This window comes from Podarcis gaigeae (genome assembly GCF_964106915.1).
Source record: "Podarcis gaigeae genome assembly, chromosome: 1".
In the NCBI taxonomy this organism is placed as follows: Eukaryota; Metazoa; Chordata; class Lepidosauria; order Squamata; family Lacertidae; genus Podarcis; species Podarcis gaigeae.
This window is the reverse complement of record NC_139678.1, coordinates 107823053-107847409: the sequence shown is the minus strand read 5'-3', so window position 1 is coordinate 107847409 and position 24357 is coordinate 107823053. Positions and strand designations below refer to the sequence as shown.

The window sequence follows — 24357 nt, the reverse complement described above, 5'->3', positions numbered from 1 at the left end:
CCTGAGGCAGACATCGGCCAGCCCCACAAGCTCAGGGAGGCGCAGCGCCGTTCCTCGACCTGGTTCGGTTTCCCCGACCTGCTTTTGAGGGGGGAAATAAAGGGAAAAAAATTTTCCTTTATTTCCCCCCCAAAAAAAACTAGGTGCGTCCTATGGGACGGAGCATCCTATGGGACGAAAAATACGGTATTCCCAGGTAAACGTGTAAGATTGGGCCTTAAGGTTGTTCAGTCCCCTAAATTCAACATAGCTCAGTCAGTAGAGAAAGAGACTCTTAATCTCAGGATTATGGGTTGGACAAAAGATTCCTGTTTTGCAGGGGGCTGGACTAGATGACCCTGAGGGTCCCTTCCAGCTCTGCAATTCATTGATTCTAAGTTAGGGTTGACATATTTCAAACAGTGAGAATCTGGACAGAAAATTTGTTGAGCATTGGGGGGTTGGGCGGAGTGGTGAGCTTTTAAAAGCTTTGCCCAAAGTTATGGAGATTTTTTTTGCAAAAAAAAAAATGGGGGGGGGTGTTGAAGTTTTTGAGCTATTTTAAAGGAAAACTGCCCAAAACGACACTGCCGACATGGGTTGACATGCGTCCAGATTTCCCTGTACATTTTTCTGATTTCCACCTGGACATTTCTGGAAATGTCCAGGAAATTCCAGACAGATGGCAACCCTTTCAGGTCCTGAGATGGACAGAGTGAACCATAAAGGTTGAGGATGTTGGTGGCTCTGCTGTCATTTTAGAAGCCACTGGTCTTTACCTCCTTTCTTTTGTAAGAGCTTCTTTTAAAAAATTAAAAAGCATTCGTTTTAGGAATCAGTAATCAAGGTAGAACATTAAAATTCTCATTGAAGTTCTATGGCTTCAGTACATTAAAGGGAGCTTCTTCACAGTAGCCAATCCTCCCCACCCCCACCTTGAAAATAAAAGAACTCTCTGTTCCCTTTGTGGCTAGAAATAAAAGAAATATTAGAATCAAAATGACAATTATAAAATAGTAATACGGCATCTGTTTCTTGTTGGCTTTTTTTTTAATTAAAAGAAAGTACATTGCATTAGCATAAACAATTTTAACGAGAAATTAAATCTGCTAAATTGTATTTGGGACGGATAGTATAAAGGACGCCATAAAATCCCTGTTAGGTCTAAATCAGCCTGACATATAAACCAATCAAACTGAAATAACTGGATTCTAGCCAGCAAGTAGCACTGAAGTGAGTCAAATGCTAAGGTTTGCAGCTTCAGAAAGTTAACGTCACTTCATACACCGGACGTAATGTGGCAAAATTTTGTGCTGCTGGGTTTAAAATTGCCACCATTTTTACACAAGTTAAAAACTTCTCCTGGCTCAGGGAGAAATACTGAGGGAAGAGTCACCTGTGTAATTTCTGCCAGTCAAGCTGCTGTTAAGGGCAAAGGAAACAAAGTTAGTAAGTAAAAGGTGGTACCCTCCTATAAGCAACATGGCAGTGTTATATCATGGCAGCAATCTGGAAAGACATAACTCACATTATCAGAAGACACTTGTGTTTAAGGCAGCCAAATTAAAACCAACAATGCTTGGCAGTTTGTGAATTACATTTTCCAAAATAATAATAATAAAATATGCATTGTCCAATTCAGGATTAAATTGTTATTTAATGATTTTTTTAAAGCTTCTTCAAACCGTGTGCCACATTCAGTAGACCAATCATATATCCAAAGTGATTGTTAATATGCCTATAATATAGAATCGTAGAGTTGTAGAGCTGGAGGAGACCAACCCCTTTCATTGTAGAAATCTCAGCTACTTCATTCTTCTTCTTTCCTTCTTTGGCGATCACTCGTAGCCAAGTAAGATTGTCTTCCATAAACATGGTTTTAACAACGAGTCTGTAAGTGACTGTGGAGGCCAATTCTGGATCACATGTCCTGCATACATGACAGACAACCATCCAAACTCTGCTTAAAAACCTCCAAGGAAGGAGAGTCCGCCACCTCTCGTGGGAATCTGTTCCACTTCAAACAAAATTACAAAATACAACATTTGGAGATAACAGCTCTGAATTCCTTTTCTATGTTTCAGAGACGATGATACAGCCATTCTGTTCTATTGACTTGTTTCCCCTAAAACTCTCCATTACATTCCCTGCTCTTTGACTCTCCAAAACCTCTTCAACAAGTAGCACAACTGATTCTAAATTAAGCAGTTAAAGTGTGTCTCCAGATGAGAGTTTATTGTAAAATCAGAGCATTTGATGCACACAAATGTTTTATAGCATCAACCATATGACATGGTTGCCATCAAAATACCAGCTAGTATTTTTTAAAAAAATAAATAAATTACATTTAATCTGGATTTCCTTTTTCCGCAGAAAATGGCTACATTTGAAGTTCATTAGCATATATTATTTTATTTTATTTATTACAGTGGTACCTCGGATTAAGTACTTAATTTGTTCCGGAGGTCCGTTCTTAACCTGAAACTGTTCTTAACCTGAAGCACCACCTTAGCTAATGGGGCCTCCTGCTGCTGCCATGCCGCCAGAGCACAATTTCTGTTCTCATCCTGAAGCAAAGTTCTTAACCTGAAGCACTATTTCTGGGTTAGCGGAGTCTGTAACCTGAAGCGTATGTAACCCGAGGTACCACTGTATTCATTTATTAGATCAAAAGATCTCACAGCGGTTCACAAGATATGGGCACTTTGTCATGAATGGGGTAACATTTTGGAATATAGCCTTCAAAAAAGTGGAAGGAAACCTGCAGCCTTCTAGAGGTTGATGGAATCCAACTCCCATTATGCCTCACCATTGGCCATACAGGCTGAGGCTGATGGGAGTTGGGATTCCAATAATGCCTAGTAGCAGGTCCATGCAGAGGCAGAAGGGGCAGCCGGGTACACTTGCCCCAAGCCTCAGTTTATAACTTTATTCTAACAAGACTCCTACCCCCGGCCTCAGACAACAAAGCTCAAGACGTTATAAAATCTAATTTGGGCTTACTGTTAATTTTATTTGAAGTTATAACAACCAGTATGGTGATATTATCAAACTGTTTGTTTGTTTGTTTGTTTGATCCCAGCATTAATGTATGCAAGCATTTTTGGAAATGTATCCGCAATAATCCAAAGACTGTATTCAGGGACCGCACGGTATCACATGCAGATGTTGCGTGTAAAAGAGTTTATACGCTTCCATCAAATTCCCAACCCACTGAGGCAGCGGCTTGAAGAATATTTTCAGCATGCATGGACATACACAAATGGCATTGACATGAACATGGTATGTAAATCTGCTTTTGATTGCTAAAAAATGTGCATTGATAATGGTACAGGGAGAGGAATGTGTCTCTTGACTTTTGATGGCCTTAGGGGCCTGTACTGAATACATATTTATTTATTTTTGATTTTTGGCCCAAGGATAATTTCTGGTTTCACATTCATGCCATTATACATTTCTGTATAATGCAGTGTAATGTTAAAAGCCATTAATTATTCAATTCAATGTGGTATAGATTGATAGAGCAACCATTTCCACCCTTTTGGGGCAAGTGTAATGGTTTGTCAGCATCTGGATTTGGCTGTGGAAGCTAGTCTGTAGCATTTCTAACGTAGTTTTACAGAAAACTTGCTTTAGATCCCTCATGCTTTGGATTATATGAGCAATAATACACACACACACACACACACACACACACACTGACCTGTGAAACGAAGCAGTTGCACATAAAATACAAACTGCGACTTCATTGCTGAAAGAGAGGTAGCATAGTGTTATATAACTACATAAGAGCCAAATGTATTTTAAGTGGATGTTGAAGAGGACAGTTTCTGTGTCAAGTTGCTCTGACGGATGGGATGCTTAGAGTTCAAAGGACTCTTGGTTTGCAATTGCATGTTTATATCCCTGTTGTTGTTGTTGTTGTTGTTTTACTGAAATGCAGATTCAAAGACAGCAACCAAAAGCCTAAGCGCTATGCAATGAAATCATTTTCTTTGCTGCTGTTCATTTGATCAAAATCACAAACATACGTACACCAGTTGCTTTGCAACCCATAGAGGGAAAGGCAATATTTTTTCCAGACAAGGAGAAAAAGCAGCTGGGGTGTGTGTGTGTGTGTGTGTGTGTGCATGTGCAATTTTGAGAGGACAAACTGGAGCAAGAAAAGGGCACAAATTGGATGGGCTTGCGTTAAAATGTGAACTAAATGAGTTCCTCCCCCATCTGTTCAAATGAAAACATTTCAGACATGCTGGTTAGGCTTCTGGGATCTTGCTTCAGCTTTTTCCAGGGTATGGTTTGAACAGACACTGAGGTGGGACATGTTGGCAATGACAGCACTACAAAACTATCATCATTTGTGCACAGCCTACATGTCTGCCCACAGTTTCATCCAGGGAAATGCAGCCTCTTTGAAGCGAGATGTTTGAAAACCTAAACCAGCTGAAGTCGATGAGAGACGTGCTTCAGGAGGATGTGAAAATCCCTTGGTGCGTTTTGATACACTTATTTCCACTTTTGGTTTAACGCTACAGCACCAATTCGTTCCATTTAAGTCAGAGTCTCAAAGAGACCTTCCCTAATGTCATTAAGCCAGAAGTGGAAAGCACATTATCAAAAGGAAGTGGTACCAATTAGACTAAAGGTTTGCCCCGAAGTCTCTCTATTGAATAGTGCCTCCAGCACTGATCCTGCTAAACCCCAGTTAGTTTGTCAAGACTAGTGCTGATAAGCACAGGAAGAAGGACAATCCTTTTATGGCTTTTACGTGTCTGGCATTGAATGCTGAGTCTCAGAAAGCCCTCTATCTAGAAACACCTTAATCCAATTTCCATGGGGACGTATACAATTAAGGGGAGCATTGAGGGCTGGATTCAACTAGATAGTTGCCTACACAATAAGTCCCACTAGCACTACAGTGTGCCCCTGCACACCCTCGCCCCTTTAAATTGGCTCTGTGGGGTCAAGAGAATGCCCAGAGCAGCGCATAGTGGGAGAAGGGGGAGATAGTTTCATCAGCCAAGCAGAAATGTTTGCACTAAAGAGTGCCCTCCTTAGTGGAACTTTGTATTCCACTCTCAACTTCTAGAGGTTGCATCCCGACAAGAGTTGCTCTATACAAGTGTTCTGGATGTTGCTGAACTACAACTCTCACCATCACTGGCCATTGACCATGCTGGGTGGGACTGATGGTAGTAGTCATTCAGCAACATCCAGAGGGCTAAATGTTCCCCATACCTGCTCTAGATTCCTGAGTCTTTAGCTGTAGCTTGCATGACCCCACCAGAAGCATCTCAGCTTGAATGAATATCAGTTGGAGCCGATGGAATACTGTTGGATAAAGACATTGAGATACAATTGGTACAACTGTATCCAGTTGCTTCGTAGGGCATTTATTGGCAGAAATGCTCCTAATAAAATGTATAATCAGCATTCATTAACAGCACAACATTAGGTGTATCTACTCAGATTTAAGTGCCAGGTAAATTGGTATAAGTTTACAGCCTAATAAACGTGAAACCTACCTGGAAACGTTCGTTATTTTAAATAAGTCTAATACCAACCAGATGGTTGTTCAGCTAAGCTGTGCATGATGTAAGACTATATATGTTGGAAAGCAGTATTGAATGCTGTTTATTGCAAACAATATACACAGTTTAGTGGCTTATTTTGTAATATTTTATTTTTAATGCTCTCATTAAATTAAATACATTTAGTTTTAGAACAATAACTAAATGAGTGATCTAAACAGAATACATATGGTATACGTATATATGTGTGTGTGTGTGTGTGTGTGTATACACATGCACACCTTAGTGCAAGAATGCAAGGTTGATATGCCAACTGTCTTTTGTATGCTGTACTTATGAAAGATTTATCTCTTTCTTGTCTGCTTCATACCTAAATACATGGAATAACACCACCCACTGGTAAGAGCAGGAGGTATTTATATCCAATTTAATTCCAGTGTAAAAAAAAAAGATTGTCCATGTTAACTGTTGAGTTTCATACTTGTTTTTAATGCTTTCTGTTTCAATTTGTAACATTTTTCTGCATGACAATGTGATAGATACGAAATAAAATAATAATACTATTGGCAAAAACAGACATGGGGCAAAAAACGAACCCAGCACCGAAACGATTTAAACCGAAAACCTTTCTGAAGGTGCCATATTTATTATCCATGGATGTATTATTCACTTATTGACCCCACAGCTCTGAGAACTCTTCTCTGCCCAAAAAAGGTTCTGTGCATATGGTTAGCTATTTTGTAAAAATGTCACATTCAAAGGAAGGTGTCATGCCTATCATTCTGTGCTTTCTCTTGTGTTGGTGCCTTTTTGTTCACACCGCATGCATGCTACTGGCAAGCACCAATCGATCCCCCTTCCCCACTGCTGTCCCAAGATCAGAACTATGTGCAGACGTCACAAACTCACACAAGCTTTGAGCTGCTTGACCTTGCATGATGGTTAACTAGGAGGGATCCCATTCTCATCCAACTTGCATGCAGAATTCTTGCCAACACCAGTGGGATTTGGAAGATGTGTACAAACATCTAAAGGCAGGCAGCTTGAACACTGTAAGGTTTATTTGGCAAGTTTTAGTTCTGCAAACTGAACGAAGTCAGGTCCAGAGCAGTAACAGTTGCTGCTGTGAAAAACAAATGCATGCATTATTTAATTATATTCCTACTTAATACAGTGAAAGGCCTTTTTAAAAAATATATATATCTTTGCTTTTAAAACTGTTTTAATACATAGGAAAGCGTACAGGTTATTTTTCATATAAGAAAGAAAATGCTCACATATTTGTAGCTCCTTTCATGAAAACAAATCCTTATGATCCTTATATTGAAAAGAAGGAAATGTCCTTCCGAGCCCTATTTTGAATAACTAATACATAAAAAGAAAATGTGTCATTCTTGTATTGAGATATGATCAGAGTCTAATTAATTTGTTCATTTCTTTCTCTCTACTTCTCCATTTCTTTTGTCATACAATTCAGCTGTGCCACTGATAACATAACAATGTGCAACAGTTGGGTAGAGTGGATTTGGGACTATAACTGGGATCCAAATGCTGACATAAAAAGAATATAATTTGGTCATTGTCAACACTGCATGCACCAGCAGAAATGTCATTGTGAAAATATTGCTTCTTATGACCAGGGCTATAAAAGCTGAGTAGCCACTGGCATGTAAAATTATGGGCCAGTCAACTGGCATCTGGGATGCTGAAAAGGACAGGAGTTTTCAAGTCTTCTGTGTGCTATTTGTAGAAGTTGGCCATAATCTCCTGCCCTTCCTTATATGTTTTTCCTGAGTTCCTTCCTTACCCATTTCAGTTAACTCTTCCAGTGTCATCTCAAGGCCAGTTGGAGGTGAACCAGCAGCAGAGGCAAAAGTGTCACTCATGCTACCCCTCTGAAATGAGTCAATTATTACAATCAGCCTCTTGCTACATATATAGTCCCTGTTGTTGTGTAAGTGCAGTTAATATACTTAACAAATTCAGAAATTCTGAATTTATACGATCCTGGAACTTAACCACCCAGCCATGACATTTATTGCAGATGACATGCAGTGGAATAGGAACACCCTCATTTTCTCTCTAATAATCCCCCTCATTCAGCCTTCCCACCACCACCCCATATCTACCCGCCCTCTCCCCAAGTCCTTCTCTTCCACTCCCCCACCCTTAATCTCCAGCGGGCTAAAACTAACACACACACACACATCTTGTAAATAGTACATCTAGCCACTTTCTCGACCAAGCATCTGTGCTGCATATGGGAAGCAGGCAAGCTTGGAAGATGGTTGACTTGAGAAAGGTTTGAGGGCCACGAAACTATCTTAGTACGATTTTATCCTTTAAATTGTCCAGCGAGCCTTCAGAATGAGAGGGCTTTAAGAAGGTCAGATGGTTCTGTGCTCATTATTGGTATACAAAGTAAATTTTTATAACATGCTTACATTATGTAGAAGTTGAAGAAATTTTAGAATGGGTCTGAAAAACATGTATTCCTGAAGCACACTTTTTGGAAGTGATCCCAGTGAAGCCTGAGGCGCTGTTAAAATTGTTTGACCCTCAGGCAATATAAAGTAGTCGACTATTCCTAATTATTAAAATGCTTGACTATTCTTAATGACTAAGCATATCTTACATTAACTAGTTTTGGCAGGTAAAGATGGGGACAGGCTGCTGTTGTCCTAGATAAAATAAACTTGTTCCTAGGCATTCTATCAGAAAACTTTGCCAAAACTTATTCCGTACAATAAAATGTCCCTGATCTGTGGGCACACCCTCAAAGGGAAGTGAGTGAAGAGTGGTTCCCCTTTAACAGGTTTTAGTAGCTCACTAACTGTTTATACCCACATAATCAGTATGTGGAATGAGGGGGTGAATCACGGCTGAAAGTGGTATTCATATGATTGGAGTGCTGAATAATTCTTAATTTTCAGATAAGAGAGAGTTGGGATGAAATTCAAATTATGGTATCGGTGACAGGGTAGGGTAAATCTTTCCTTGCGACAAGATATCACTCTATAATACTTGCGTTGTTTAACACTCCCCTCAGGAATTTTTCTTCAGCGTGATCACACCACTCTTGGTGGGAGAGTGAGGATGAGCACTCTAGAACCACCACATTCTAGAACCACCTTCACAAATTAGAGTTCGGAGCTTCTGAAGCAGAAAGCCTCCTCTGCTTGTGGAGGCTTTCTATGAATTTTAGATCCTGGGAAATCAGGACTTTCTGTTTCAGAGGTTTGCCTTGTGGAAGGTGTTGATGGGAACAGTGACAGAGAATGCAGCTGTCTCTCCTCGTCTGTTAATGCCAAAGAACAGCTGAAGAAGGCTTTCATGCCATGAATGATGAGACTTTTGTTAGAATCCAGTCCCTGGGCACACTTACAAGGAAATGAGTACTGTGGAAATAGGTGTCACTTTTGAGTAAGCGGGCATAGAATTGGCCTGGCCATGTCAATTTGAGTGAAGCTGCATTTTTTAAGGTAACTTGATCCCAAACCATTCACACTGGTGTGTATCTCTGCAATAGCATAGTACAGCACAATATTTGTTTGTTTGGGGTACTATACTATTGCAACCCAAAGCATAAATTTGCATGTCCTAATATGGGACTATCAAAGCAATTTCTCAGATACAGCAACCATTTTACCCTGGATGTAGTTTTGTTAGATATAGTAAGAGATGTGTTTGTTTTTTAAAATGAGGTACTGGTACTCATATATTGATAAATGTGTCCGTTGGTGCCAGCACAAAATGGATGCCATGGGCAGCAAAATATATAGGTTCTGGTATTCTGTAGTGGCAAGCACTGTCACAAGAAAGCCTTGGATTTAGTTGACTTTGTGTGGCCTATTAAATGATTTTTGCCTATTTATCTTTTGCCTATATCTGGCTTCTTCTAAGATGTGTACATTTCTGTGTCCTGAACAGGGGTGCCATGTAAGGAGTGGGATGGGGAAATGCTTCTCAACTGTTCCTCAGAGCACATTTTATTTAATGGTCAGGAGCTGGTATTCAACTGAGCTTAAACCCATTGAAATCAATGGACATTACTAACTTAAGTCCAATGTCTGAGTCATATAAACAATTAAATGGACCCATGACCCAGTCATACATACATAAGCAATTTAAAAGGTGACTGACCTCTAGCATGGCTATAGTTATGAACAACCACTATAAATAATATTTTTTTAACTAACTAAATAAACCTAGTTGAGATTCTTACCTCTCTACTCAAATGGCACATCTGGTCCCAAGTCCTTGAATTGTTCAACTTTTTGTATGAACATCTGTTTTAACAATGTTCTCTGTTCTTTCACAGTGCAAGTTCTATTGTTTACTTCCAAATCATAGAAAACATGTCAAAATAATTATTTAAGGTCATTTCTTGAATCATAGCTTGGCTTTGGTGAAGTGATATTCTCATGTCAAATATAAGTCATTCATTTGTTGCTGCTGCTTTTTGCTGTTGTTAAAGTTGGAGACATGATGCTGATATTTTTGTAACAAAATCTTAAATGGATGCACAGACCTTTATTGTGCTGAAGTGAAACAAAAACCTATTGAAATAACTAAGCCTGGAGATTTACTATAATCATTTTTGGGTACTGCATCATTAACATCATGTATAAGAGTAATGTTGTATTTGTGGATATGACACATTTCTTAAATAGTGGATAAATAGACCCACCTGATAGTTAATAAAATAGTGGATAAATAGACCCACCTGATAGTTAATAAAATAAAATCTATTGTATATGTTTTAGGCCACAATTCTGTGCATACGTACCTGGGAGTATGCTCCATTAAACACAATTAGGGTTTACTCCTGAGTAAACACATGTAGGATTACTCTGTTGGCCCTTAAAAGCCATTTCTGTCCAGATATTCTATGCATTTTTTAGCTTCTCCAGTTCAGCATAATATACAGGGAATGCAAGGTTTCATGTAAATGCTACAATGTTGAGAGTCAGCCAGTCACTTACTATGGTGGCCACTTACTAATTGCTGTAAAAGAGGGAATGCATCATCCAAAAAGAGGACAAAATGTGATAAAATTTGCATAAAATTTGTGTATGAAAATGTATATGTTTTAATTCAGATTTAGACCTACCGGTAATTACTCCAATTTACAATGCTATCCCTTGTTCTGGTTCTTTATCTTTCAACCAGACTTGGACCAGACAGTTCTTCTGGAGGATTTTACCTTAGAGGTTTTTACCTCAAAAGTAGGACACATGGTCAACCTATTGGTTGAGGTGGAATTGAAGTCTGTTTCTCTCAGATCCAGCTGCAAAATTCTGCCTCACTGACTGAACTGTGAATAGCATTTATCTAATAAAGGGAATGAGATTATTGACATTGATTAGCAGATATGGAATAAATTGCATAGCAAAAAGGACAGCCACTCCATATGTTTAAAGCACATTGACAATCATGGGTTCCCTCAAAGAATTCTGGGAACTGTTGTTTGTTAAGGGTGCTGGGAATTGCAGCTTTGTGATGAACCTCCTAACAACTTTCAGAACCCTTAACAAACCCAGGACCACTGAACATAGAATCATAGAATTGTAGAGTTGGAAGGGACCACGAGGGTCATTAATCTAACCCAGCCTTTCTCAACCTGTGGGTCCCCAGATGTTGTTGAACTACAATTCCCATCACCCCTAGCTAGGAAGGCCAGAACTCAGGGATGATGGGAGTTGTAGTTGTAGTCCAACAACATCTGGGGACCCACAGGTTGAGAACTGCTGATCTAACCCCTTTCAGTGCATGAATCTTTTGCTCAACATGGGACTCAAACCCACAACCCTGGGATTAAGAGTTTCATGCTCTACCGACTGAGCTATCCCAAACTTAAAGCAGTATAACTTTAAATGTATAGCATATGTATGACCTTAACCACTTTCAATACCAGCTTATGAATATATATATATATATATATATATATATATACACACACACACACACATATATAATTTTGCAACCATTACTTAAGTTATTATGAATCATTATTGTTGCTATAAGTATTATTTATTAAATTTATATCCCACCCCATTCCTCCAAAGGAGCCCAGCCCAGGGTGGTAAACACACTAATGATAAAATGTCTAAAAAATAATTCCAATGCACCCATACGTAAAATGGGGTCAAACTTTGCATTGGCTGACCTACTGGCAGAGAATTGTAAAGCAGAGAAGTGGGGTGCACATTATTCTCTGGACCTGTCCAAGTACCCATCAGTTCTTACTCGGCACTGCTGCCACCTCTGTGAGAAAAGGGCAAGAAGGATTTTCAGTGTTCCACAGATCTGACCACACATGTTGTAGGAGCAGTCAGGCAAGGGACCATCTCTGACCAAGATGGGTCATTTCACCATTAACCAATAAATACAGATCAGATTTGTAATTCAAACTGGAAGCATCAGTTACACACATCAGCATACACAACACCTAGCCGCAGTCATGTGGATTCAGTTATCCCATCAAAAGAAATAGCACAATATGCAGCTGCCGCATACTAGACTATATCAGCGCAAGAATCTGCTCACCCATACCAATTTTCCCAGCTCATTTTCTGATTACATTTTGACCTCATTCTATCGCTTGCTCTATACCAGTTAGCTATCTAGGCAGCATAGCCAGAAGAGCTGAATGACCCCCCCCCAAAAAAAAGCAACCCTAAGTGCTTCCTAACTGAGCAAAAAGATGTCAGAAACTCGAGGCCAATTTGCGGTTTGGTTCTGAACTCTCGCCTTGTCTTCATCAGGTCCTAAAGGGGTTTCCAGAATGTTTACAAGCAGATATCTGTCTCCACCTCAACCAAAGTTTACTTCAAAACTGCAAAGCTTTCCAGGGAGCCAGTAAAGGCTGTCTCCGGGCTTTGGCTATGAAGTTTAAGACGACGCACGCACCTCCCGGAGACACCCTTGTCCACTCTGGTGATATCCTGACTGCGCTTTACTTCCTGTCGCGAGGCTCCATCGAAATCCTCAAGAATGATATGGTGGTGGCAATCCTGGGTAAGCATTTGGAAATTTGGCGAAACCCGAGAAAGCTGCATCACAAATCCCTTTTAGACAAGAACTGGTCTTGCAGATGGATTAATGAAAGAGAAACGTCCAGTTCATAAGAACAGATTTAAGATCCCTAAAAGGAGGCTTACATTAAGCTACCTGATTGACTATTGCATCTGGCTGCAGCAAAGGGAGAGATGAGAAAGGACTATAGGGTCCCCTCTATTAGCTTGGCCCAGAGATTGACTTCATTTGACTCCTCCTCTCCCAGAACTGTTTCTGTGCAAGCTGGTAATGATAAGAAGTTTGCAACTTTAAGAACTGATGGCTGAGGTTGCTTGCTTTCCTCCCGCCCTATCCCTATCTCCTTTTGTGCTATGTCTTTTAGATTTGAAGCCTATGGGCAGGGACTGTCTTGCTGTTATCGTTGTTATTGAACTTATATACCGTACTTTTCCGTCTATAAGGCGTCTCCATGTATAATTTGGGGGGCTCAAATTTAAGAAAATGGGAGGAGATGGCACAGTGTACTTGATCTTTTTCTGTGGACGCTTACCCAGCGTTGTTGAGCTTTTGGGGGGCAGAATTGACCAGAGTTGTTGAGCAATTTTTTTTGGGGGGGGGGGGGGAATGACTGATCGAATAACACTCACCCAACTGACAAACGCTAACAATCACAAGCCAAATTGCCGAAGTGGGAGCCACTCCAAAACAGCCCTTGCCACATCCACAAATAACCCACCCAATTGACAAAGCAGTAGCCAATCCAAAGCAGCCCTTGCAGCAGACACCATTCACCCACCCAATAGCTAAATCCTGCTCGTGGATGCAACCAATTGCCTGTCGCCCCCCTCTGCACTACCCATGTATATGATGACACCCCCCCCCTTTTTCACTTTATTTTGGAGTAAAAAACCCTCGTCTAAAACACTGAAATGTATGGTAAGCTGCTTTGGGGGTCTTTTCATCTGAAGTGTAGGATAAAAAATGCTATAAACAAACAAGTAACCAAGCAAATAAGTCTTGGAACATGTTGAATGATATAAAAGGCAATATGCCTCTGAGCAGATATATACAAGAAGCATAATCACATGATGCAATTTGTTTGAGCCCATATGACATCAGATTGTAGATGTGAGATCACAGATTTTTGGAGAACATGTCCTGTTTCTTATTTTTGTAATATGGCAGGAGGCCATGTGTAAATGTGTTTGTTCCCCCATTCCCCAATTATTGTTGCAGGCAAAAATGATATTTTTGGAGAGATGGTCCATCTTTATGCAAAACCAGGAAAGTCCAATGCAGATGTGAGGGCTTTAACCTACTGTGACTTGCACAAGATCCAACGAGAAGACCTGTTGGAAGTTTTGGATATGTACCCTGAATTTTCTGATCTCTTCCTCACCAATCTAGAGCTCACTTTCAATTTGAGAAATGAAAACCCCAAAGTACGTGAAGTATGTCTAAACTTCCTTTCACTAATGAATATCTTAAGGCTTATAGAATTTGACAGAAACAAAGCTGACAAATGACCTGGAATGGCACCGTTTAGCAACAGTTACTCTCACTCACCCAAAATGGTTGCAGATTTCCCATTTGGGGCTGAATTTATTCATTTTAGCACTGTGTGAGGGGGACATGGAAAAATATAGTGCTTTTTCAAACACACACACACAGAAACATGAAATTAAACAAAAACAAAAACAAATAGTGATGTAACGATAGTATCCCAGCAGGGGTAAAAAGGTAAAGGTACCCCTGCCCGTCCAGGCCAGTCTTGACAGACTCTAGGGTTGTGCGCTCATCTCACTCTAGGGGCCGGGAGCCAGTGCTGTCTGCAGACACTTCCGGGTCACGTGGCCAGCGTGACGAAGCTGCTCCGGCGAACCGGCACCAGAGCAGCACACGGAAACGCCGTTTACCTTCCCGCTATAAAGCGGTACCTATTTATCTACTTGCACTTAAGGGTGCTTTTGAACTGCTAGGTGGGCAGGAGCTGGGACCGAACGACGGGAGCTCAACCGCCGACCATGCGATCAGCAAGTCTTAGGCGCTGAAGTTTTACCCACAGCACCACCCGCGTCCCTAAAGGCTTCCTCCTGGCCCGTACAGCAATTATACTACTAATAAATAAAAAGATAGGTCAGCCTTGATTCAGCTGTATCCCCTTTAGAGTAAAGTTTAATCCCACTAAAATCAATGGCAAAATGTCTTTTGGTCTTTATAGCTCTGGATTGCTGTCATGCTAGACATATTTTTTTTATCTGCTCTTTTTTTCTTCATTTATTATTACGCTTATATCCAACTTTTCCTCTGAGGAGCTCAAGGGGAGTAGATATAGTTTTCCCCTCCTCCTTTCATCCTCAAAGCTACCCTGTTAAATAGTTCAGGTTGAAAGACAGTGATTGGTCCAAGGTCACCCAGTGACCTTCATGGCTGAGTGGAAATTTAACCCTGATCTCTTAGGCCCTAGTCTGACACCCTAACCACTACATCATGCTAGCTGTTTTAAAGCATAAAATAAAAAGATGCCATAAGATATTCTCTTTATTCTTACCAATCACTATCCTATCTGTTTCTAGTTGAAATCTGGACCTGGCTTTGCAACCCATGATATATAGTGTGGCAGCTGCCTCAAGTGGCAAATTTTAGATGCCATTAAATGAACACAAATAGTCTGTTTGTTTGTTTATCCGTTTATTTTATTTTCAGGTTGTGTGCCTTGAATTTTCTGGCCCAGTCACCACAACAGAAACACCTTGAGCTGGCCCTGTTGCAGTTCCGTAGAACAGGAGAGAAACACAGACTAGCATCAACATGAACAGCAGAGCTCCATCAGGCTATACGCAACAGAGTGAGGAATAGGCAGGATTTCAAATATCTCCGTGGTTTGGTCCTAACCAGTAGGCCAGCCTCCAAATCTATCTTATTAGGATGAAGAGCATCTTGTTGATTTGGAACTTTTAGTCTGAAGCCCTGTGCACACCCAGGGGGTTAGCCCCATGGAACACAGTGGGACTTGCTTACGAATAAGCATACCTAGGATTGCATGGTTAGAAGCAAGGGCTGTTGCTTTGTCCGGAGTTGGCAGACCAAAAGATGAAGGTTTGCCAATAGGCATTGGGTGCAGTACAGAACATTAACACACCATGGAGACATTATTGGGATCCTTCTGTTTATCACTGTAATGCAAAAGGGCTCTTTTGGATTATTTTTTAAACAAACCTCTTAAAAAAATTAAACATTATCCATCCTCCCATAGGTGGGTATCACCATAAAGTTCAACTGAGCCCTGTTTTCCCACCACAGGTCATGGGGTTGACCTACACACTCCATGATCTCTAGATGGAAATGGAGCTAGCAACATCATTTACAGCCAGTAAGAGGTCTATCAAGCCTCTTATTTCTCCATCAGGAGAGAAAGCCCTGCCAAGTCTCTTTTGTCATCTTCAGATCCCTCTGCACAGCTGTAGAGGGAAGAAGCTTTTGGGTGTGGAGGAAATGTGTTTTATGCAAGTGAGCACTGAAGCTTTTGGTGCCCTGCTTGCCATCTGAAATGATACATCCCAGAACCACATACAATGTACTTCCACAAGCCCAGCATCTGAGAGTTGCTTTTGGCTATAACTCCCCTATGTTTCAGGTTGCGGGTGTTGCAGAGGGAAGTCACCACTTTGCTTCCTAATGTCTTTATGCTGATTTTCTAATGAAACATTCAAGTATGGATGCATCTGAAATTTTCCACAAAAAACCCCAGAAATAATCAAACATTAATTAAACATCGTGATAAGGAAATGGTAGCCCAAAGGAGAAGGAGCCAGTTTCAGCTTTGGAAATAATGAAATAATCAAAGAAGGAAGAGCTGGAGAAATAAAACAAAGAGTGCATAATGTACCAGCTTTATTGTTATGCAATGCAACTTTTATCACAATTTATGTGTAATTAAACATCATAGCTAATTATAATCAGCTACTACATTACTGTCTGCAGCAATACGCATCCCCACAAGGGGTTGTTTTCACATTTTTCTTCACCAAACTGGTTTCTGAGAACACACTGCTGAGAAAAGAAATTATCAATACATAAACAATCCATAAATCATTCTTCTGAGTACAAGATGAAAAAGGCACTTTAATTTACATTCTGTCCCTCTCTCCTGCTCTCACTCCCTCCTTCCCTTCCCATCTCTCTCTCTCTCTCTCTCTCTCTCTCTCTCACACACACACACATTAACTTTCTTCTTTTAAAGCCTTCTTTTAAAATCTGTATCCTTTTCAAAACCACCCATACACATAATTCATATTATGAGCTCCACCCAGAAAACAATTTATTTTTCTTTCTTTAAAAACAAAACAACAACCTTTGAAATGAATATAATCTATCATATCTCACGTATCTAGGCTGAACTCGCAATAAGGCCACAAACAACTAATGATTCAGATGGTGACAACGGCAAACTCCGAAGAAGGAAATTCTCTTTTGAAAGTGAAATTGATAAAGGTAATTGATTTTCTCTACAATGATGTTCTTGAAAACATGATCGCAGAGGGCTGTTGTCAACTAAATCATACTCAGAGCAGGCCCAGGTGAGGGACCATTATCATGAAGGTGGCAAATTAAACATGTCTAATTTAAGTGTGGCACTGTTCAAAGTTCATGGAGATGCTGGCATGATTTAATGTGACCAAAATTGCTGGTTGACCTTAGAATTCAGATGTGAAGATCTTCTTAGTTTACCCTACCAGGATGGTGTGGAACCTTAGGTTCTGGGGCTGAATGTGGCCCTCTGAACCACTCCATCTGGCCCCTGGAACTCTCCTCAAGCCATGTCACTCCCAAGGCCCAAGAGGGCCTCCATCTTCCTCAAGCATCCTTCTCAGGTGCCTCTTCCTGCTTGGAGTATGTCATTGAACTGTGATAATGGCTGTTTCTGAATGGACAGATGTGTGTGTGTGTAGTAGCAATAGAGGAGAAATTCAACTCTGTTTATATTTCAAAGTGAACCAGCCTAATTGTGATTTCCAGTTGTGATTGCAATTTGTTTTAAACATGTTTTTAATGATTCATTTTTATTGCTGTAACCCACCCTAGAACATTCTGGGTGTGAAGGGTGTGTAATAAATCTCATGCCAGCCCCCAGAATTATCAGCCTGTTAGCCTATTGGATATAAGTTCTGAGATTTACAGCTTCTGCCTTCTCCTGAAATTAACAAGCTGGGTGAAAGAAAATAATATATTGTACAAGGAACAAGCTGGGTTTGGGAAGGGCCATAGTACAGTTGATCAAATCTTTGTATTACACTGTCTAATGCATAAATACACCAGTGGTTCACCCAGACAGTTTTTTGCCACTTTTATTGACTTTTCCTCAGCATTTGAAACAATTAATAGGAAATTACTGTGGGGTAAACTGGCAAGGACTAACATTGATAAAAGGCTGCTACTCCTAATACAGGAGTTACATACTAATACTACTATGAGGATAAGGATCAGCACAGATGGAAGAATGACAAAGGGTATCAGAACAAAGATGTCAGACCAAGTTGTCTGCTAACTCCCCTCCTTTTCAGTCTTTATATTAACAACATTGTAACAGAGCTAAACCACCCTGATCACTTTCCCTCTTCAATTGGGAACCGTAAAACAGCAACCCTGATATATGCAGATGATTGTAGTAAATCTCATACTGAGGATAAGACACTAAGTGAACCAAAACACAGACATCCTTCAACATTTGCACATCTCTGAATCTTGCAATGCAGTTCTCTAGCCAAGTAGTGTGTAGAAAAATGCATATACTAGGGTAAAGTATGTGTTAAATCACATATATCATTGAAAATAGCACGCAAAATATTTATGCTATTGCTTTGCAAAAAAAAGAGTGTGTATTAGACAAAATTGCATACAAAAAATTGTATGTGATGAGAAATTTGCATTAAAATGCTGGTGAATGTTCATGAGGAGTTCCTTTTAATACATATCGCAAACTGATGTGGAAATGAGGAGAGCTGGGCTTAAGATTGGGGGGGGGGGGCGGACTGGGAACTAAGAGAAAGCAACACTGAAAGATTCACCCATCCCTGGTGTGCAGGCACCTCTGATTTTTGTGTGACTTAAACGTAGCCTAGTGTTGAAAGCTAAGAGTCATATCTGGCCCTGCCCATCACTGAGATGCCTATGAGAGGATGTAGCCAGAGGCAGATTTAGGGAGCCTTGGATGTGCCACAGGGGGCGCTGCAAGTACGATGTAGAATGAAAGGTGGGAGGCAGGGGGTGCTGAATATTGGTGTTGTATAGGGTGCTACTGAAATTTGAGGGGGGGCCCCATGCCTGCTATTGATGTGGCCTTCTGGCTGAAAGAATTTTTTTTCAACCCTGCCCTAAACACTCAGAGTGATATCCAACTAGATCATATTCAGAGCGCAGCTATTGAAATCACTGGGTCTCCTCTGGGCATGACTAACATATCACCCTCAGCTGCTTACCCATAAGCATCACTTAACCCTTTGCTGCTCAGCCCTTAGCTGTTACAGACACTTTGTGAACCTGCAGAGTTCTGGAAGAGGCCTAGGGAAACTGTTCTAGGCTAGCAGCTTATAGCTACTAATCTAGGTTTGAATAGCAAGGAGTAGGCAGACAACAGTATTGCAGGACCTATAGTAGCATCCTAGGGGCAGCAAGAATTTGATCGGGCAGTTTCAAAAGTCCAAATGCATCCTTATGCCTGCAAGAAACCATGATGACTGCCAGAGCTTTGCACCTCAAGTGCGGCTGGAAGGGATGTAAAGAAGCTTGAGGCAGTGTGTTGTTGTGCCTCTAGCAGGCACGGGACTGCATCGCCTGCTTTCTCCAAGAGCGGTCTTTAAGAGAGCAAACAAAACGCCTTTTCAGACATAGTTATTTTAGGAACTTTTCTTCTGAATTAACCATTTCCAATCTCTACTTCTATCCAAAAAATTGCTACAAACACACACACACACACACACACACACACACACACACACACACATATCTCATAGGAACTGGGCCAAACTCTTCTTCATCCCCCCCTTCCTCTATTAGAGGAACTCTGTTCATATGAAGTCTGGTTCCAACCTTATGGCTTTTAAATCTCCATTTACTATGGTTGCATCCTGGTTCTAATCTAAACAGAATAATTTGAGAAACAGGTGAATTGTTGGCAGTGCTATTGTTCTAAAACAAGAGGTGCCAAAACTCACCATGAACGTCTCCCTTGTTCTCTTATATTGACAATGGCGCTCACCTGAGAGGTGCCAGAACGGAGTTCCTGTGAGTTCTGGCTGGGGGGAAAAGCCCTGACTGTTTGTGTTTTATAAGTCATCTCTTCAAAGTTTTATAGAGTGATTCTGTGCCCTAGAGAAAGAAATCTTAGCTTGGTGTCTTACTGTTTCGCAGAATGGCATTACCTTTCTGTCAAAGAGGCATTTCTTAAGCACAAAACCAAGAATGACAACAAATCTGTCAAGGCAATACCCCCATGAAATATTTAAGCTGCTTTTCACACACACACACACACACACACACACACAGAGGTAACCTGCCTAAATGACCTTCACATTCCATAAGAGAAAACATATTTTGCCACCTGAAGGGGAAATGTAACCTTTTAGCCACTGCCCACTATGAAATTTTGAGCTGCTGCTTCAGGGTGGCTGATGAATGACTTTCATGAAAAAAAGCAGATCAACCTTTACACAGACTAAGGGTTCTTCCAGATAACCTGATTACTGAGCATTCATTCTGATTTTGTTTGCAGGGAAATTAGACAAAGATGGCTTTTTGATGAGTAGACTGGTTAGAATGATGTTGCACCAAAGCAGGTGTTAATTCCACACTTTGCAGTGCATTTCCCTGTCGCTTACCTTATAGCAAAATTTCGAGGAAGCATGTTTGTTGCACAAGACCTCCCAATTAGCTATGATAGCACAAGCTGAGTTTGCCCGTATGCCATTGAATCCAACCCCCAAGTAGCAACTAGGTGGAAATGCCCTAAAGCTCGTTCAGTTGAAATAACAGTATTTATTTAAATACCAGGGGGAATAAAAATGTTTTGGCACCTAAAAGTATTTAGAATAGTCCTGCTACAAGAGTTGAAGTCTGCCAGGTTAGGGCTCTTCTTAGCATCCTGCCCATAGGACAGATACATCATGTGGTGATGCACAGAAAGGCCTTTTCCATGGCTTTCAAACTCCCTGCTGTTTTTAGGGAAGTACAGGAAGTTGCCTTACACCTCGTCATACATTTGGTCTATGTATCTCAGGCTTGCTCACACTTCCGCTTGGGTCCGAGCAGTTTTCCTCTTGCGCCAGTCCTTTCCCAGGGAAACCTGCTCTTTAGTGCTCAATCAGAGCAAACGTCAATCTGGAGAAAACCAGAATTGCCATTTGCTCCAATTGAGTGCTGTAGAGTGGTTTTCCCATGGGGGAAGCATTGGGACAAGAGGAAGCATGTATATTATTTCCACAGCATCAGACACGAGTCGTTTCCAGCCATACCTGGAAAACTGGGATCCTTTTTCACACTGATTAATTACAATAAGGTTCTGAGATAACCCTCCGTCACTTTGAGCTCCATGCTGCAAGAGAAATTGGTTTGTTTGTTTTTACTGCTAGTAGTTTTGTTCCAGCTGCTGCTGAGTAGAGCATCTTTGATATCTCTATTTTCCCTCCTAACACTTATCGGGATACAGATGTTAGGTGAACGGCTAAACACGAGTCGGTACTTATTTCACCCCCTACTCCACGTTCGCCTGATCAAGTTGTTACTATAGCAACTTCTTTCTGCAGTAGCTTTGTATACTATTTAGACAATATCCGCACAGTTTTTTAACCCTAATCTCTAGTACCTCGGCCACTAATTTGCCAGAAGCAGAACAATTAATTCAATGATGCAGTTCTGCTCTGTGAGAAATCTTTGTTCTGCATTAAAAGCAAGTTTGATCAAATGCCTTGATCAAACATCAGGCTTCCAACGCGACACAGAAATGATTTCAGATCCAGTTCCTTGTGCTACAGCTTTGCCTCTTCCATGGCATCTCCTGCTTGTGCTTAATTCAGTAATTCCCAAACGTTTTGCTGAAGGGACTCAGCAGCATCTTTGGGATCTGCTTGGAAACCCAGAATGGTCTGGAGGAGAGAAACAGGAATGAGCTGTTGGCAGACTGGTAGATAACAACAAGCTACAAGGCATGGGTTGGGGACCTTTTTCACACATGCCAGTGGTGTGCAGGTCCAGAGGCAAAAATAGGTGGAACAATTAATATCAGTTTTGCCTTTGTACAGAAGACTGGTTTGTACACACAGTCTCTCTTGATCCTACATCCAGGCAAGCAACAGGCAATATCAGAGTTCAAGGACACATTCCAGCTAGGCGAAAACACTGAAGGAAGATGTGGAGCAAGGCCGTTGAGGGGAATGACCTGTGGAAATAGGGTATGCTGGGGAGGGGGTGTGGCCTGGAGAGAGCCCCAAGGGCCACATAGAGAGGCTTGCAGGGTCACATTTGACCCTGGGTCTGAGGTTCCCCTCTCCTGCTTTATCTGGAAGAATTTTCCAGGGTGCATTGGCATCCTTAAGAGCATAAGAAGAGCCTTCTGCACTGGACCATTGACCCATGTAGTCCACCATCCTGTTCTTGCAGGGGAACATGGGGAGCCCGCAAGGTAGATGGTTGCCAGAGCAAGGATTGTTGCTTGTGGTGCTGCATCTAGAATAGGGCCCAGTTTTAGTCACCCATGCTTTCTAAGAGGTTTTGGAGGAAAACGTCTGGGGAGGTCAGTTTGAATCGCTACCCAGTGAGCAGGGGCGGATCCTCCGGGGGTCTTCTGGTGGATCCCTCACTGTGAGAAGTGAAGTTACAGGGAACCAGGCAGAGGGCCTTCTCGGCGGTGGCGCCCACCCTGTGCAGCGCCCTCCCATCAGATGTCAAGGAGATAAAGAACTACACAACTTTTAGAAGATGTCTGAAGGCAGCCCTATATTGGGAAGTTTTTAATGTTTGACATTTTACTATGTTTTTATATGTGCCGTAAGCCACCCAGAGTGGCTGGGGAAACCAAGTCAGATGAGTGGGGTATAAATAATAATATTATTATTATGAAACCAATGGAACTTAAACTTTAGGGCCCCTAATCCTGGAGGGGCCCAGAAGCAACATTAGTCCACATTGCTTTAAATATTTGTTTTTAAAAATGCATCATGCATGTATATAATATTTCCCTAATTTCCCTAACTTTCATTCCCCTACCCCATAACTCAGAAACTATAAGGCACAGGATTTATTTATTTTAATTCACACCAGTGACTTTGACATGTGATATAATCCAGCACAGCAATTTAAATCAAAATCTGAGATGTTGTAACTCATTATTAAAGAAAATTGTGGTGATCTGTCGTGGAACAACCCCACTGAAGAAGATAACAGTGGTTATAAAGACCTTGTTGCTGATTGAGAAGGGGATCCGATATCAGTTCAAGATTCAGGGCCCCCAAAATGTAGGTCAGTCACTGCCTATGAGGAATCACAAAATCTAGAAATTGGGTCTAGATGCTAGGCATGTTAGCAAAGAGCGTAATGAGCTCTTAAGGCCAAAGTTGTGGGTTTATAGAATAGCTATGGTTAAGTTAGCATTAACAACCTATGCACATTTACTCAAGATTAAGTCCTGCTGCATTCAGAGCTTACTTAAACAGGTATAGAGATCAGATTACAAAATCAGCACTGGGGCTGCCTAGACTCCGCAGTATAAAGATTACACATAGCAGAATTAAGTTTAGTAATCATGAATGGAAAGCAGATGAAGAAATCTCTCCAGAATATTACGGCAAACTAGTTTAGAGACTCTTATGGTAAACCATACAGTACTCTTAATCAATCTTTTGTGCTAGAAACGTCTTGACATTTCAGTTTGAAATACATGAAAAGGAGAGAAAAGGGAAAGATCAGGAGTCTTTGGTGAGAACATATTTTCTTTTTGTCCCCATTTGATTTATTTATTTGCACACACTGGTTTTGTTTGGCTTTTGTAAGCCACTTGGGACCAACAGAGAAATGAATCGCACGATCTGCTGAAGGAAATGCATTTTAAATCGCTAGCCCCTATCTGTAACAAGACATAAAGAACCATTATCTCTAGCAGAGAACAAACTTGCTAAATGGTATAAAAACTTTCCCCCTGCTACCCCAAGGACAAGGCTAAATTTCATATCATTTACTATAATGGTTTCTTTTTTTAGCAGACTATGACAAAGACAATGAAGGTTCTGTGGATAACACCAGACATTATCAGGTCACCAAGAAGCATTTTGGGGAGAAGAGAAGCAGATCATCATCTTTTGTGTCATCCATTGATGATGAGCAGAAACCGTTGTTTTCTGGGATCATAGGCTACCCATCTGTCCTGGGAAAGACTGCGGTGCTGGGTTTTGAGGAGATGATGCATGCAACAGAAAGAATTCAAACTAACAAAAGGAGTCATTCTTGTAAAGGTAATCCATGCAAGTGTTTTAAAAACATATTCAGAATTAATAGTCCATGGCAAATTATACAGCAACATGCTTTTTAACCTTGCAATGAAACATTTATTTAAATTCTTTCCTTATGCTCAAATTCATAACATTCTGCTAGTTAATCCCATCAAGCATGGGCTGTTGTAAGCAATTATTCCCTTCAAAAGGCACGATTGATTTGCAGGGTCTTTGCTTCTACATAGGTTTACTACCAATCCTCCTGTAATTTTTGGTTTTATTGTGCCACTAACGTTTCTTTGTACCTTAATAGTGTTCCGTCTAACTTGTGGGGGGAGGGACCCTGT

The 24357-nt window shown here is 40.9% G+C and overlaps 1 protein-coding gene across 12 annotated transcripts in view; it reads left to right on the top strand.

The window, feature by feature from the left end:
- KCNH7 (potassium voltage-gated channel subfamily H member 7) overlaps positions 1–24357 on the top strand; it is a 264759-nt gene that overhangs the window by 227469 nt on the left and 12933 nt on the right. For 7 of the 12 annotated variants that reach the window (XM_083704656.1, XM_083704663.1, XM_083704661.1 and 4 more), the window contains 5 exons: positions 3062–3261; positions 12278–12530; positions 13767–13972; positions 16925–17024; positions 23780–24031. In XM_083704656.1, the coding sequence (XP_083560782.1) occupies positions 3062–3261; positions 12278–12530; positions 13767–13972; positions 16925–17024; positions 23780–24031 (1011 nt within the window). The remainder of the gene's footprint in view (positions 1–3061; positions 3262–12277; positions 12531–13766; positions 13973–16924; positions 17025–23779; positions 24032–24357) is intronic. The other 5 variants (XM_083704659.1, XM_083704657.1, XM_083704664.1 and 2 more) reach the window with 2 other exon arrangements.